This window comes from Marmota monax, unplaced genomic scaffold (assembly GCF_021218885.2).
Source record: "Marmota monax isolate L192 unplaced genomic scaffold, Marmota_monax_Labrador192_F-V1.1 WCK01_AAM20220418_F8-fsc00166, whole genome shotgun sequence".
Lineage (NCBI taxonomy): Eukaryota > Metazoa > Chordata > Mammalia > Rodentia > Sciuridae > Marmota > Marmota monax.
The window spans coordinates 1,618,452-1,633,876 of NW_026693344.1; the positions used below are offsets into that span (position 1 = coordinate 1,618,452).

The following is a 15,425-nucleotide window of genomic DNA, read 5'->3' on the forward strand; positions in this document are numbered from 1 at the left end:
ATGTGGTGCCTTTTCACAGTGATATATTTCATCCCTATTCTTGGAAGTACTCATGGTATCTTTCGAAATCAAAAAGCTGTGAACCCTGAAGCAAATACGAATATTGTAAGTTGTTAGGAAATAAATCTAAACTGCTAAAGTAACAGAGAATGTTACTCTTCAAATTTTGGAGTTTTTAAGTTAATAGATTTATAATCAAATATATCTCTCTGAACTTATGTATTTTGATATGGGTCAACTAATATTTTAAATCTACTCTGCTGTGGTTTATGGTTTCACCTTCAGCCTTAGTCTGTCTCTTTAATGAAACTATATATAATATACTAATACCTTCATGAAAGATAAAAATTCTCTCTTCTATACATTCTTATGTGAGATATATATATATATATATATATATATATATATATAAATTTAAAATACAAGATTAGACATTTGCCTGGACATGAAAACAGATACACATGTACTTTTAAGTTGTATATGAGCAGCTAGGTAAATGTATGAATGACTAGAAGTTAGAAAACAAAATAATGGAGTATTTCCAAAATAGTGGAGTATTTCTTGCTGGTACTCTCTTTGAGACGAGGGATTTAATTTTTTTTTGGTTAGTTTTATATATCTTTGAATCCCTAGTGCTTAGAATGGTGCTTAATAGACATTCTATAAATATATTACCTAAATGAATCACTGAATTAATGAGAAAAGCACATAGACCTGAGGTTGAGATAGAATACCAAAATTCCTTATTACATAATGGATTAGATAGGGCAAACTATTTAAACCATTAGTTAACAATTTTTTGCTAAAAGGTTTGCTGTTTTTTATTCAGAGCCAAATCATTTCCTACTAGGGCTACCCCAATGAAGAATATAATGTTGTAACCAAAAATGGTTATATCCTTGGCCTGTATAGAATTCCTTATGGGAAGACAAACAATAATAATGTTTCAGGTAATATTCAGTTGAAGATAGATTGGTGACTGAGGCCTGAAGTTCTTAACTTTTCTATTTCTTCTCAGTGAACATGTATGATTTACTCTCAAGGGAATGGAATACTGTCAAGGGACATTAGGGTAGGGTGGTGGAAGGAGGTAAGGAAGGATGTGATTCCACAGGGTCTAGGGCGTTCAGAGAAGTTCGTGGAGCTCATGAATAGCACTACAGAGGTGCCCCCACATTGAGATTAAGCAGCTAGCTTTTTGCACTTCCCTGTCAGTTAATCACTGCCTGCCAAAGGCTACCACTAGAGGGAGGAGGAATCTTTTGGGTGAGACAAATCCTATTTGACTGAGGGGAATCTACATAGAAAGGAGCAATGGACTATCCTTAGAAAAAACACTGAGATCATAATTAGTCTTATAAATTACCTACTCCACTATCCATTCTATATTCCTCATCTTCCCACATAGCTTGTTTGATGGGGTTAAACGAAGCCCTCATCCCTAAGCACTGCCCTATCTATATCTGATCATAGCTGTAGTGTCTACATACAGAACAGAGCATGGGAGAAGAAAAAGATGCCTCAATTGAGTGGTCACTTCTGTTGGACCGGTGAGTTCAGGGAAATATGGAATTCAAGTTTATGAAGATCTTCACAGGTACCCTCCCTCATCTCAAGTTTCAGGGTCCTACTTCTGCTCTATCACAGCCCTGAATATAGGGATGGATATATATATATATATATATATATGATAGATATAGATAGATAGATAGATATAGATAGATATAGATATATTAGATAGATAGATATATAGATCTATCTATCTACCTATCTATCTATAGAGAGAGTGCTCTACCACCATAAAAACTGTGTAAGATGAGAATTCAACCTTCCTGCAGTTCTGCTATTCTTACAATTAGGTCCTGCCCAAGGTTTTCAACTCTGTTTTCCTTTTGCCATAAGACATAAGGGTGGTTGGATATAGCCTCAGAGGCCATATGATTTTCACACTTCGCTTTGAATTGGTGATTGTTTGCCCCTGTTACTTTCTGTCTTCAAAACACCACTGGCACTTAGCAACAGCCACCCAAACCCATAGACCTCATAATTATACTTTCCCTATTCTTCTCAGCTATCAGAGATTCTGTAAAAGCCAATCATCCCTTTTGTGGATCTTATTCCAATTCACTATACATGAATATTCTAGCCACTGGAATGCTACAACATGCAAGGATCTTTCAATACTGCACCTACAACTAGTGATGTGATCCATATGGCTAATCAATCAGAAAGTAATCCTTAATTACTTAACTCCATAATCCCATCCTTAAGGGTCTGCTTCTTAATTTCTGTTGATGGTAACTCTTGGGTAATGTTTGCTAAAGCCCATGACTGGGATTTGATGCACATGATTTTGAGGGGAATTGGGAAAATAACCAACAAAGATAATGATGGAAGCAGAAGACAAAGAGCAAAGGAAGAGGGTGAACAAGGATGTGGTGGCAAGAGTCTTGCTTCCACCTGGATCCTTGGTATAGAACATGAAGTGCATCAAACGTGATCTAACCTTGAAGCAAGAGAGTCGATCTTTTGTTATCTTCGTGTCACTTAGTCAAAGTATAGGGTTATCTCCCGCCTCCGAAGTGTGGAGACTTCCTTATAGCCAAAACTATATTATTCAAAAGGTGTCATTTAAAAAAAATGTGTTAGTACAGATTAGGGCTCTGGGAACTCAGGTGATTAAAACAGTGCCTGTAGTGATAATGATACCTACCAATTTTGATTATTCCTGTGGAAAATGTTATTATAAAATTGTTTTATAAAAAATAAAGCAGGAAATCATGTAAAATATCTTGAGTATGTGTTACATAAAATGTGTATAAGTGCTCAAATTACTATTAGTTATTTGGTTATTCTCTCTTCCTAAAATTTATATATTTAAGTAGGACGTCAACTAATTATTTACTTGGTTGAAACTGTTATTTGAAAGAAATCTATTAGTGAACTAAATTAAACAGCTCTGACTATTTAGTAGGATTAAAGGAGGACCTTACTGCATTTATGCAAAATAAATCTTGAAAACCTTCATATATTTCAGGTAAGAGATTTTCATGTAGAAACTACACAACTTAAAAAGAAAATTTATGTGGCTCAGTGTTAGAGTGCCCCTGGGTTCATTCCCCAATATAGCAACTTTCTTATGTATAACTATAATGCACTAATAAATAAAACATTTTTAAAAAGAAAAAAAATAAATTTTTGCTTTTTTCTCATTAGCTCGGAGACTCGTATATTTGCAACATGGTTTACTTACATCTGCTACCACCTGGGTTTCAAATCTTCCCAACAGCCTGGGTTTCATTCTGGCAGATGCTGGCTATGATGTGTGGATGGGGAACAGCAGAGGAAGTACCTGGTCTAGGAAACACCTATACCTAAAAACAAATTCCAAAGAGTTCTGGGCTTTCAGGTACAAATAAAATGAAGATGAAGTAATCTTTCATTTTTTTTAAAAAGTATACTGAATATTTATTTCCTTTTCAGTGAAATACAATAAAATATAGATATGATTCTTAGAACTTTCCTTAGAGCATAAAATTTTATGTAAATTTTAGCTTGAAAATTAGACCGCTTGTTTGATTTTGAACTTTTTTTTCTCATTTTTCAGCAGTAACCTTTATTTCTTATTTAGTACCTTATTGACCAACCCCATTCTTAGTTTAACTACTTTTCCACTTAATAGCTCATGGGTTTAGTCTAGTCCACCGTATTTATAATATACAAGCATTCTCTTTATAATACTGCCTCTGGTTATATTTCCTTGACTTTGGGATCCCCACAAAAGTCTCTATCCTGTAGGTACATTTTACCACATATCTTCTTGATGATACCCAACAAGATTTGAAAATTGCCTTTATTCATTTACCCATTCATTATCTCCAAATGTTGATATGACAGAAGAAAGTGCTATTTTTCTTGTTCTTTTTTTGTAGTTTTGATGAGATGGCTAAATATAATCTTCCAGCTTCCATTGATTTCAATGTGAAACAAACTGGACAACAGGAAATATTTTATGTAGGCCATTCGCAGGGCACTACTATTGGTATGACAAAAAATATCATTGCTATTTTCACATCAATGACTTGAAATAATCAATAACATATAAACTAATATTAAGTATTCTCTATACAAGAACTTAAGGAGAGGGGATCCAACATGGCGGCGAGAGGGGAGGCAGCGCTTTCAGTACCTCCGCAACAACGGGGTCAGAGAGACGCATGGATACGCTTAGATTCGACCTGCTGAGAAACTCCTAGCAAAATTCCACTAAAGAGAGATCGGCCGGGAATCGGTAGGATTTTTGGAGGTGACAGTCTGCGCTAGACGAGTGAATCTCCGCCATGCAGCGCAGAGGTCCAGACCCGCCAGCCGCTCCCGCAGCGACTCGGCGACTGTCGGCTGCCTGCACCGGCCCCCGCGTCAGGGCGGATAGCCTCCGAGGCACAGCGCAGCAGGAGCGGTGCAGGGACTCTAGGAAGAGGTCTTCATGAAATAGCAAACCGGGAGCTGAAACCAACCAGAGACAGACCAGTCCCACCCCTCCCTTCAGACACTCCGGCAAGGAGCCTGGGGCCTGCCATAGCAGAGTGGTGACATCACCAGAGTTCCGCCGACAGAATTCCTTCCCAGCGGAATCCACATTAGCAGGTGTGTGACTCCCACCCCCTCCAGATACAAGCAGCCAGGAAACCACCGGGGGCGTGTCTGTAGGGAAGCAGAGGGGATTCCAGATCCCCACCTCCCCTTAACACCAGCGGCGACACCCAAGATCTTAGCCACTAGTTTCTGGGGGCATGCCCACCAAAGGGGTCCGGAAAAATTAAACTGTTGGTTCCCAGATCACCCCACCACAGCACTGGGGCTTAGATGAATGACAGAGAGGGTGTTCATCGTTCGGGATATAGGACACGCGGTGGGGCTGCAAGTGTGATCAGATCCTTGGGGAACCGCCTCTGGTGAACAGGACCTGGCTGGCTGGCTGGGAGGAGGAACAGGGGGAGGGGCTGGATAAGTGAAAGGGCTCTGGACTAACAGGATTGAGAGACTCCCAGGAGCCACCGTACAGGGATTTCTGTCAGCACATAGAGGGCAGAAGCTCGGCTCAGAGGGCACAGCTCCGCCTATTGGAAGAGAAGAAAATGGGATTCAGCCATTGAACAGGGGATGCCAGCTTGGCAGAGATCTGATGTCATCGGAGAGCGGCTGAGGAGAAAACTTCATCGGTGCCAGCGGCGACGGAAACAGTTGGTCCCCTGGTAGGGAGGGTGAGTCACAGATACCCGAGTCTCTCTCGCTTTGTCGTTGAGCCAGAGGGGAGGAGAGGGGCCGCCGTCCGCGCCTGCAAGGTAGGCAGACCTGCGACCAACCTGCAGATCAGGCCCAGCGGTCTGCAGGCATGGTAGGAGGGGCAGGGCAGAGCCACCGCCCGTGCCGGCAAGGTAAGCAGACCTGCGACAGACCGGCGCATCAGGCCCAGGGGCCTGCCAGCGTGGTACACACTTCACCCCAACTGGAGTAGGGGCAGAGCAGAGCCTTCGCCCGTGCCCAGATCAGGCCCAGCGGCCCGCCTGTGTGGTGGTCAAGTGACCCCAATTGGAGTGGGGGCGGAGCGGAACTGACACCCGTGCCCGCAAGGTGGGCAGACCTGCGACCAACCTGCAGATCAGGCCTAGCGGTCCCCGGGCGTGGTAGGAGGGGCAGGGCAGAGCCTTCGCCCCCACCTGCAAGGTAGGCAGACCTGCGACAGAACAGCAGATCAGGCCCAGGGGTCCACGGGCGTGGTAGACACCTCACACCAATTGGAGGAGGGGCAGAGCAGAGCCCCCGCCCGCACCTGCAAGGGAGACTTTTCAATTATACAAGAGCAATATAAATATATAGGGGGGGAAAAATTTCAAAAACACAACAGTTTCACCAAGAAGAAAGAAACGCAAGCAGTATGAAAAGACAAGGAAAGAAAGGACTACAAGCAATGCAGGTCAGCTCAACTTTAGAAGAGGTAACAGCTGCAGCAGATGGAATGTCAGATAAAGAATTCAGGACATACATGCTTCAGATGATCTGGAGTATCAAGGAAGAAATTAGACAGCAAAATCAGACAATGAAAGATCACTTCGACAAGGAATTACACAAACAAATCCAGGAAGCAAAGGATCAACTATACAGGGAGATAGAGGTTATAAAAAACAAACAAACAGAAATCCTAGAAATGCAGGAAGCAATAAACCAACTTAAAAACTCAATTGAGAGTACTACCAGCAGAGTAGAACACTTAGAAGATAGAACATCACACAATGAAGACAAAGTATTTCAACTGGAAAAGAACATAGACAGCTCAGCAAGACTGTTAAGAAACCATGAGCAGAACATCCAAGAAATATGGGATAACATAAAGAGACCAAACTTAAGAGTCATTGGGATACAGGAAGGTATAGAACTCCATACCAAAGGAATGAGCAATTTATTCAATGAAATAATACGAGAAAACTTCCCAGACTTGAAGAATCAGACAGAATCCCAAATTCTAGAAGCCTACAGGATGCCGAATGTGCAAAATTATAAGAGATCCACACCTAGACACATTATAATGAAGATGCCCAACATACAGAATAAGGAGAGAATTTTAAAAGCTACAAGAGAAAGGAAGCAGATTACATTTAGGGGCAAGCCAATCAGGATAACAGCTGATCTTTCAACACAGACTCTGAAAGCTAGAAGATCCTGGAATAACATATTTCAAACACTGAAAGAAAATGGGTTCCAACCAAGAATTGTGTATCCAGCAAAATTAAGCTTCAGGATGGAAGATGAAATTAAAACCTTCCACGACAAACAAAAGTTAAAAGAATATGCAGCTAGAAAACCATCTCTTCAAAACATCCTCGGCAAAACATTACAGGAAGAGGAAATGGAAAATAACAATGAAAACCAACAGTGGGAGGTAGGACAGTAAAGGGGGGGGAATAATCAAAGAGGAAAACAAACCATGTTTAGTAACATAAATAAACAAATATGGCTGGAACAACAACCCATATCTCAATAATAACCCTAAATGTTAATGGCTTAAACTCACCAATTAAGAGACACAGGCTAGTAGAATGGATCTCAAAACAAGACCCAACAATATGCTGCCTACAGGAGACGCATTTGATAGGAAAAGACATACATAGGCTGAAGGTGAAAGGTTGGGAAAAATCATATCACTCATATGGACTTCGGAAACAAGCAGGAGTGTCCATACTCATATCAAATAAAATAGATTTCAAGCCAAAGTTAATCAAAAGGGATAAAGAGGGACACTACATACTGCTTAAGGGAACCATACACCAACAAGACATAACAATCATAAATATATATGCCCCAAACAATGGTGCAGCTATGTTCATCAAACAAACTCTTCTCAAGTTCAAGAGTCTAATAGACCACCATACAATAGTCATGGGAGACTTCAACACACCTCTCTCACCACTGGACAGATCTTCCAAACAAAAGTTGAATAAGGAAACTATAGAACTCAATAACACAATTAATAACCTAGACTTAATTGACATATATAGAATATACCACCCAACATCAAGCAGTTACACTTTTTTCTCAGCAGCACATGGAACCTTCTCAAAAATAGATCATATATTATGTCACAGGGCAACTCTTAGACAATATAAAGGAGTAGAGATAATACCATGCATCCTATCTGATCATAATGGAATGAAACTGAAAATCAACAATAAAAGAAGGAAGGAAAAAGCATACATCACTTGGAGAATGAACAATAGGTTACTGAATGATCAATGGGTTATAGAAGACATCAAGGAAGAAATTAAAAAATTCTTAGAGATTAATGAAAACACAGACACAACATATCGGAATCTATGGGACACATTGAAAGCAGTTCTAAGAGGAAAATTCATTGCTTGGAGTTCATTCCTTAAAAAAAGAAAAAACCAATAAATAAATGATCTCATACTTCATCTCAAAATCCTAGAAAAAGAAGAGCAAAACAACAGCAAAAGAAGTAGAAGGCAAGAAATAATTAAAATCAGAGCTGAAATTAATGAAATCAAAAAAAAAGAAACAATTGAAAAAATTGACAAAACTAAAAGTTGGTTCTTTGAAAAAATAAACAAAATCGACAGACCCTTAGCCATGCTAGCGAAGAGAAGAAGAGAGAGAACTCAAATTACTAGCATACGGGATGAAAAAGGCAATATCACAACAGACATTTCAGAAATACAGAAGATAATCAAAAATTATTTTGGATCCTTATACTCCAATAAATTAGAAGATAGTGAAGGCATCGATAAATTTCTGAAGTCATATGATCTGCCCAGATTGAGTCAGGAGGATATAGACAACCTAAACAGACCAATATCAATCAAGGAAATAGAAGAAACCATCAAAAGACTACCAACTAAGAAAAGCCCAGGACCGGATGGGTATACAGCAGAGTTTTACAAAACCTTTAAAGAGGAACTAATACCAATACTTTTCAAGCTACTTCAGGAAATAGAAAAAGAGGGAGAACTTCCAAATTCATTCTACGAGGCCAACATCACCCTGATACCTAAACCAGACAAAGACACTTCAAAGAAAGAAAACTACAGACCAATATCTCTAATGAACCTAGATGCAAAAATCCTCAATAAAATTCTGGCGAATCGGATACAAAAACATATCAAAAAAATTGTGCACCATGATCAAGTAGGATTCATCCCTGGGATGCAAGGCTGGTTCAATATACGGAAATCAATAAATGTTATTCACCACATCAATAGACTTAAAAATAAGAACCATATGATCATCTCTATAGATGCGGAAAAAGCATTCGACAAAGTACAGCATCCCTTTATGTTCAAAACTCTAGAAAAACTAGGGATAACAGGAACATACCTCAATATTGTAAAAGCAATCTATGCTAAGCCTCAGGCTAGCATCATTCTGAATGGAGAAAAATTGAAGGCATTCCCTCTAAAATCTGGAACAAGACAGGGATGCCCTCTCTCACCACTTCTGTTCAACATAGTTCTCGAAACACTGGCCAGAGCAATTAGACAGATGAAATAAATTAAAGGCATAAAAATAGGAAAAGAAGAACTTAAATTATCACTATTTGCAGATGATATGATTCTATACCTAGCAGACCCAAAAGGGTCTACAAAGAAACTATTAGAGCTAATAAATGAATTCAGCAAAGTGGCAGGATATAAAATCAACACGCATAAATCAAAGGCATTCCTGTATATCAGCGACAAATCCTGTGAAATGGAAATGAGGAAAAACACTCCATTCACAATATCTTCAAAAAAAATAAAATATATGGGAATCAACCTAACAAAAGAGGTGAAAGACTTATACAATGAAAACTACAGAACCCTAAAGAGAGAAATAGAAGAAGATCTTAGAAGATGGAAAAATATACCCTGTTCATGGATAGGCAGAACTAACATCATCAAAATGGTGATATTACCCAAAGTTCTCTATAGGTTTAATGCAATGCCAATCAAAATCCCAACGGCATTTCTTGTAGAAATAGAGAAAGCAATCATGAAATTCATATGGAAAAATAAAAGACCTAGAATAGCAAAAACAATGCTAAGCAGGAAGTGTGAATCAGGCGGTATAGCGATACCAGACTTCAAACTATACTACAGAGCAATAGTAACAAAAACAGCATGGTACTGGTACCAAAACAGGCGGGTGGACCAATGGTACAGAATAGAGGACACAGAAACCAATCCACAAAACTACAACTATCTTATATTTGATAAAGGGGCTAAAAGCATGCAATGGAGGAAGGATAGCATCTTCAACAAATGGTGCTGGGAAAACTGGAAATCCATATGCAACAAAATGAAACTGAATCCCTTTCTCTCGCCATGCACAAAAGTTAATTCAAAATGGATCAAGGAGCTTGATATCAAATCAGAGACACGGCTTCTGATAGAAGAAAAAGTTGGCTACGATCTACATACTGTGGGGTCGGGCTCCAAATTCCTCAATAGGACACCCATAGCACAAAAGTTAATAACTAGAATCAACAAATGGGACTTACTCAAACTAAAAAGTTTTTTCTCAGCAAAAGAACAATAAGAGAGGTAAATAGAGAGCCTACATCCTGGGAACAAATCTTTACTCCTCACACTTCAGATAGAGCCCTAATATCCAGAGTATACAAAGAACTCAAAAAATTAGACAATAAGAGAACAAACAACCCAATCAACAAATGGGCCAAGGACCTGAACAGACACTTCTCAGAGGAGGACATACAATCAATCAACAAGTACATGAAAAAATGCTCACCATCTCTAGCAGTCAGAGAAATGCAAATCAAAACCACCCTAAGATACCATCTCACTCCAGTAAGATTGGCAGCCATTATGAAGTCAAACAACAACAAGTGCTGGCGAGGATGTGGGGAAAAGGGTACACTTGTACATTGCTGGTGGGACTGCAAATTGGTGCAGCCAATTTGGAAAGCAGTATGGAGATTTCTTGGAAAGCTGGGAATGGAGCCACCATTTGACCCAGCTATTCCCCTTCTTGGTCTATTCCCTAAAGACCTAAAAAGAGCATGCTACAGGGACACTGCTACATCGATGTTCATAGCAGCTCAATTCACAATAGCAAGACTGTGGAACCAACCCAGATGCCCTTCAATAGACAAATGGATTAAAAAAATGTGGCATTTATACACAATGGAGTATTACTCTACATTAAAAAATGACAAAATCATAGAATTTGCAGGGAAATGGATTGCACTAGAGCAGATTATGCTAAGTGAAGCTAGCCAATCCCTAAAAAACAAATGCCAAATGTCTTCTTTGATATAAGGAGAGTAACTAAGAACAGAGTAGGGATGAAGAGCATGAGAAGAAGATTAACATTAAACAGAGATGAGAGGTGGGAGGGAAAGGGAGAGAAAAGGGAAATTGCATGGAAATGGAAGGAGACCCTCAGCGTTATACTAAACAACATACAAGAGGAAATGAGGGGAAAGGGAAAAATAATACAAGGGGGAGAAATGAAGGTCAGTAGAGGGGGTAGAGAGAGAAGAGGGGTGGGGAGGGGAGGGGGGGGATAGTAGAGGATAGGAAAGGTAGCAGAACGTGACAGTCACTAGTATGGCAATATGTAAATCAATGGATGTATAATTGATGTGATTCTGCAATCTGTATATGGGCTAAAAATGGGAGTTCATAACCCACTTGAAGCAAAGTGTGAAAGATGATATATCAAGAACTATGTAATGTTTTGAACAACCAACAATAAAAAAAAAGAATGGGAAGTTAAACTCCATGTATGTCTAATAGGTCAAAATACATTCTACTGTCATGTAAAACTAAAAAGTTTCATGTAAAAGAAAAAAAGTGGGGAAAAAAAAGTTAAGGAGTTTTATTAGGAGTAAATATTAAAACATTTTTACATTTATTGAGTCTCTCACCCAAAGTGTAAGATTCATCTCTGTGAAAATTTTACTTATTCCACTTACATCATAGATAGTTATACAAATGTTCCATATTACTAATTTTATTCAATATAATTGTTTTAGATTTTTAAACTATACTGTTGCAATCTGCTTTATTACAAAATTATCATTGTTAGCAAAAAATATCAGGACAAATGCAAACTTCACAAATCAGCACAGGTTATTTATTCAGGAACAAAGTTTCACACAGGAATAGGGGAAGTAGGGATGAAGTGACACTGTGGAATCCACTTTCCTGGTGGAAAATGAGACTGACCCCAAATAATAGAGGGTACTGGGTTTATATAGGTTGTGGGCAATTTAGTGAGCAGGTGAGTCTGCGCACTCAGGAATTTGAGTCCTTGAGTTGGGGTTAGTGGACAGCACCTGGAGAGGAGTTGTCTTGAAAGAGATTAGTGTTTCCTAGAGACTGCCACTTCTAGGTTGGATGAGACACTTTCTCCCTGCCTGTGGCCAGTGTTTGGGAAGGATTTATCTTGGGAGAGAAGAAAGTCATCGTTGTATGGCTTTCCTTTCTATTTCTTTCTTTCAGGCCTCATTATTCTTTTTTTCCCCTGTCATATTCAATAATCATCCTTTATGATTACTTCAAAACTCTAGTTATTAACAATAACTAGAGCAGTGATTATAAACAGCAGTGATTAATAGAATGTCACATGCTCGATTATCAAAAAATGGTAAAGTGAATTAAGAAATGAATTGTTCAGAGGCCATTTTTGAATCCACTATTACTTTTTATGCTGTCATTTTTACATGCCACTAATAACTGCTTCAGAATATCTTGCTAATTTATGTCATATTTCCTTTCAGCTTTCATAACATTTTCTACAATACCAAAGATAGCTGAAAGGATAAAAATATTTTTTGCCTTAGCACCAGCTTTTTCAATTAAACACACAAAATGCCCTCTAATTAAAATGGCACACAAATTAAAGTCAATAATCAAGGTATGTTCTGCCTTTCTTTTGTATTGTAGATAACCCAAAGTGATGATGATTCTGTGCTTCCAAAATAAGAAGTCGTGATTATGTTTGCATAGTCACATGTATGAATTGGGTTTTTGTTTCATTTATATTGGATTTTTGCCTTTGCTTCTATAAAGGAATAGAATATTACTTGTTATTGAAAGAACAATCAAGGCTTGCCGTCGGAGAAAAAATGCCCGTTTATTGAGGCAGCTCTGCATATTTATAGAGCCGGGGGTGGTTTGACAGTTGAAATAGTTTAACAATTTAATGGTTTTTTGGCAGCTGGCTTGGGGTGCGTTCTAATTGGTGGGTAAGGATCTTGTGAACCAGCAGGGCTCACCATTGGACGGCTCATCTTGGGGAATTGGGAAGTTAGTCTTTGGAGCCAGGGAGATTCCCAACAGTTATACGTTTAGATATTTTATTGTGAGAGGAAACCCAGTGGTGAAACAATCTTTAAATCCTGCTTCCTTAATTAAAGAAAGTGTTTTCTTTAATTAAAAATTGTTAAACTACTATAAGATAATTTCTTTGTGTATATAGGAACTCACCATATCATTTTTAATAAATATTGTGGTCTTTCAAATGTGAATAAAGTAAGTTTATTTTACAGAATTTATCTGGCCATGAAGACTTCTTACCTAAAACCTCATTTAACGAATTTGTTGGTTCAAAGTTGTGTCTGTAACAAGTTTTTAATAAGATTTGTTTCAGGACCTGGTATATGATATTTGCATATGATACAAACAATATAAATATGGTGAGAACAAACTGTATTTAAAATATATTTTTGCCAGTTTTGGAAAGGAGCTCCGGGTCCTTATTGTTGAGCCTTTGTGTGTCCTTTCGTGATTAATCTATGCATACTAGTAGTTAGAGTCTTAGCCTATCTGATTTGGATATTATGTAATTAATTTGCATTAGTGTGATGGGATTATTTTTTTTAAATTTTATTTTTGTTTTTTTATTGGTTGTTCAAAACATTACAAAGCTCTTGACATATCATATTTCATACATTAGATTCAAGTGGGTTATGAACTCCCATTTTTACCCCAAATACAGATTGCAGAATCACATCGGTTACACATCCACATTTTCACATAATGCCATATTAGTAACTGTTGTATTCTGCTACCTTTCCTATCCTCTACTATCCCCCTCCCCTCCCCTCCCATTTTCTCTCTCTACCCCATCTATTATAATTCATTTCTCTCCTTTTTTTCCCCATTCCCCTCACAACCTCTTATATGTAATTTTGTATAACAATGAGGGTCTCCTTCCATTTCCATGCAATTTCCCTTTTCTCTCCCTTTCCCTCCCACCTCATGTCACTGTTTAATGTTAATCTTTTCCTCTTGCCCTTCCTCCCTGCTCTGTTCTTAATTGCTCTCATTATATCAAAGAAGATATTTGGCATTTGTTTTTTAGGGATTGGCTAGCTTCACTTAGCATAATCTGCTCCAATGCCATCCATTTCCCTGCAAATTCCATGATTTTGTCATTTTTTAGTGCTGCGTAATACTCCATTGTGTATAAATGCCACATTTTTTTATCCATTCATCTATTGAAGGGCATCTGGGTTGGTTCCACAGTCTAGCTATTGTGAATTGTGCTGCTATGAATATCGATGTGGCAGTATCCCTGTAGTACGCTCTTTTAAGGTCTTCAGGGAATAGTCCGAGAAGGGCAATAGCTGGGTCAAATGGTGGTTCCATTCCCAGCTTCCCCAGGAATCTCCATACTGCTTTCCAAATTGGCCGCACCAATTTGCAGTCCCACCAGCAATGTACAAGTGTACCCTTTTCCCCATATCCTCGCCAGCACTTGTTGTTGTTTGACTTCATAATGGCTGCCAATCTTACTGGAGTGAGATGGTATCTTAGGGTGGTTTTGATTTGCATTTCTCTGACTGCTAGAGATGGTGAGCATTTTTTCATGTACTTGTTGATTGATTGTATGTCCTCCTCTGAGAAGTGTCTGTTCAGGTCTTTGGCCCATTTGTTGATTGGGTTATTTGTTTTCTTATTGTTTAATTTTTTGAGTTCTTTGTATACTCTGGATATTAGGGCTCTATCTGAAGTGTGAGGAGTAAAAATTTGTTCCCATGATGTAGGCTCCCTATTTACCTCTCTTATTGTTTCTCTTGCTCAGAAAAAACTTTTTAGTTTGAGTAAGTCCCATTTGTTGATTCTAGTTATTAACTCTTGTGCTATGGGTGTCCTATTAAGGAATTTGGAGCCCGACCAAACAATATGTAGATCGGAGCCAACTTTTTCTTCTATCAGACGCAGAGTCTCTGATTTGATATCAAGCTCCTTGATCCATTTTGAGTTAACTTTTGTGCATGGCGAGAGAAAGGGATTCAGTTTCATTTTGTTGCATATGGATTTCCAGTTTTCCCAGCACCATTTGTTGAAGATGCTATCCTTCCTCCATTGCATACTTTTAGCCCCTTTATCAAATATAAGAAAGTTGTAATTTTGTGGATTGGTCTCTGTGTCCTCTATTCTTTACCATTGGTCCACCCGCCTGTTTTGGTACCAGTACCATGCTGTTTTTGTTACTATTGCTATGTAGTATAGTTCGAAATCTGGTATTGCTATACCGCCTGACTCACACTTCCTGCTTAGAATTGCTTTTGCTATTCTGGGTCTTTTGTTTTTCCATATGAATTTCATAATTGCTTTATCTATTTCTACAAGAAATGCCGTTGGGATTTTGATTGGCATTGCATTAAACCTATAGAGAACTTTGGGTAATATCGCCATTTTGATGATGTTAGTTCTTCCTATCCATGAACAGGGTATATTTTTCCATCTTCTAAGGTCTTCTTCTATTTCTCTCTTTAGGGGTCTGTAGTAGTTTTCATTGTATAGATCTTTCACCTCTTTTGTTAGGTTTATTCGCAAGTATTTTATTTTTTTTTTGAGGAGATTGTGAATGGGGTGGTTGTCCTCATTTCCGTTTCAGAA

General features: G+C 38.5%; 1 protein-coding gene across 1 annotated transcript in view; it reads left to right on the forward strand.

The window, feature by feature from the left end:
- Nucleotides 1-15,425, forward strand: part of Lipj (lipase family member J) — a 47,076-nt gene continuing 31,651 nt past the window's right edge. Inside the window, 5 exon segments of the mRNA XM_046456801.1 lie at nt 1-105; nt 830-950; nt 3,217-3,409; nt 3,933-4,042; nt 12,296-12,432. Of these exon segments, the coding sequence (XP_046312757.1) occupies nt 1-105; nt 830-950; nt 3,217-3,409; nt 3,933-4,042; nt 12,296-12,432 (666 nt within the window).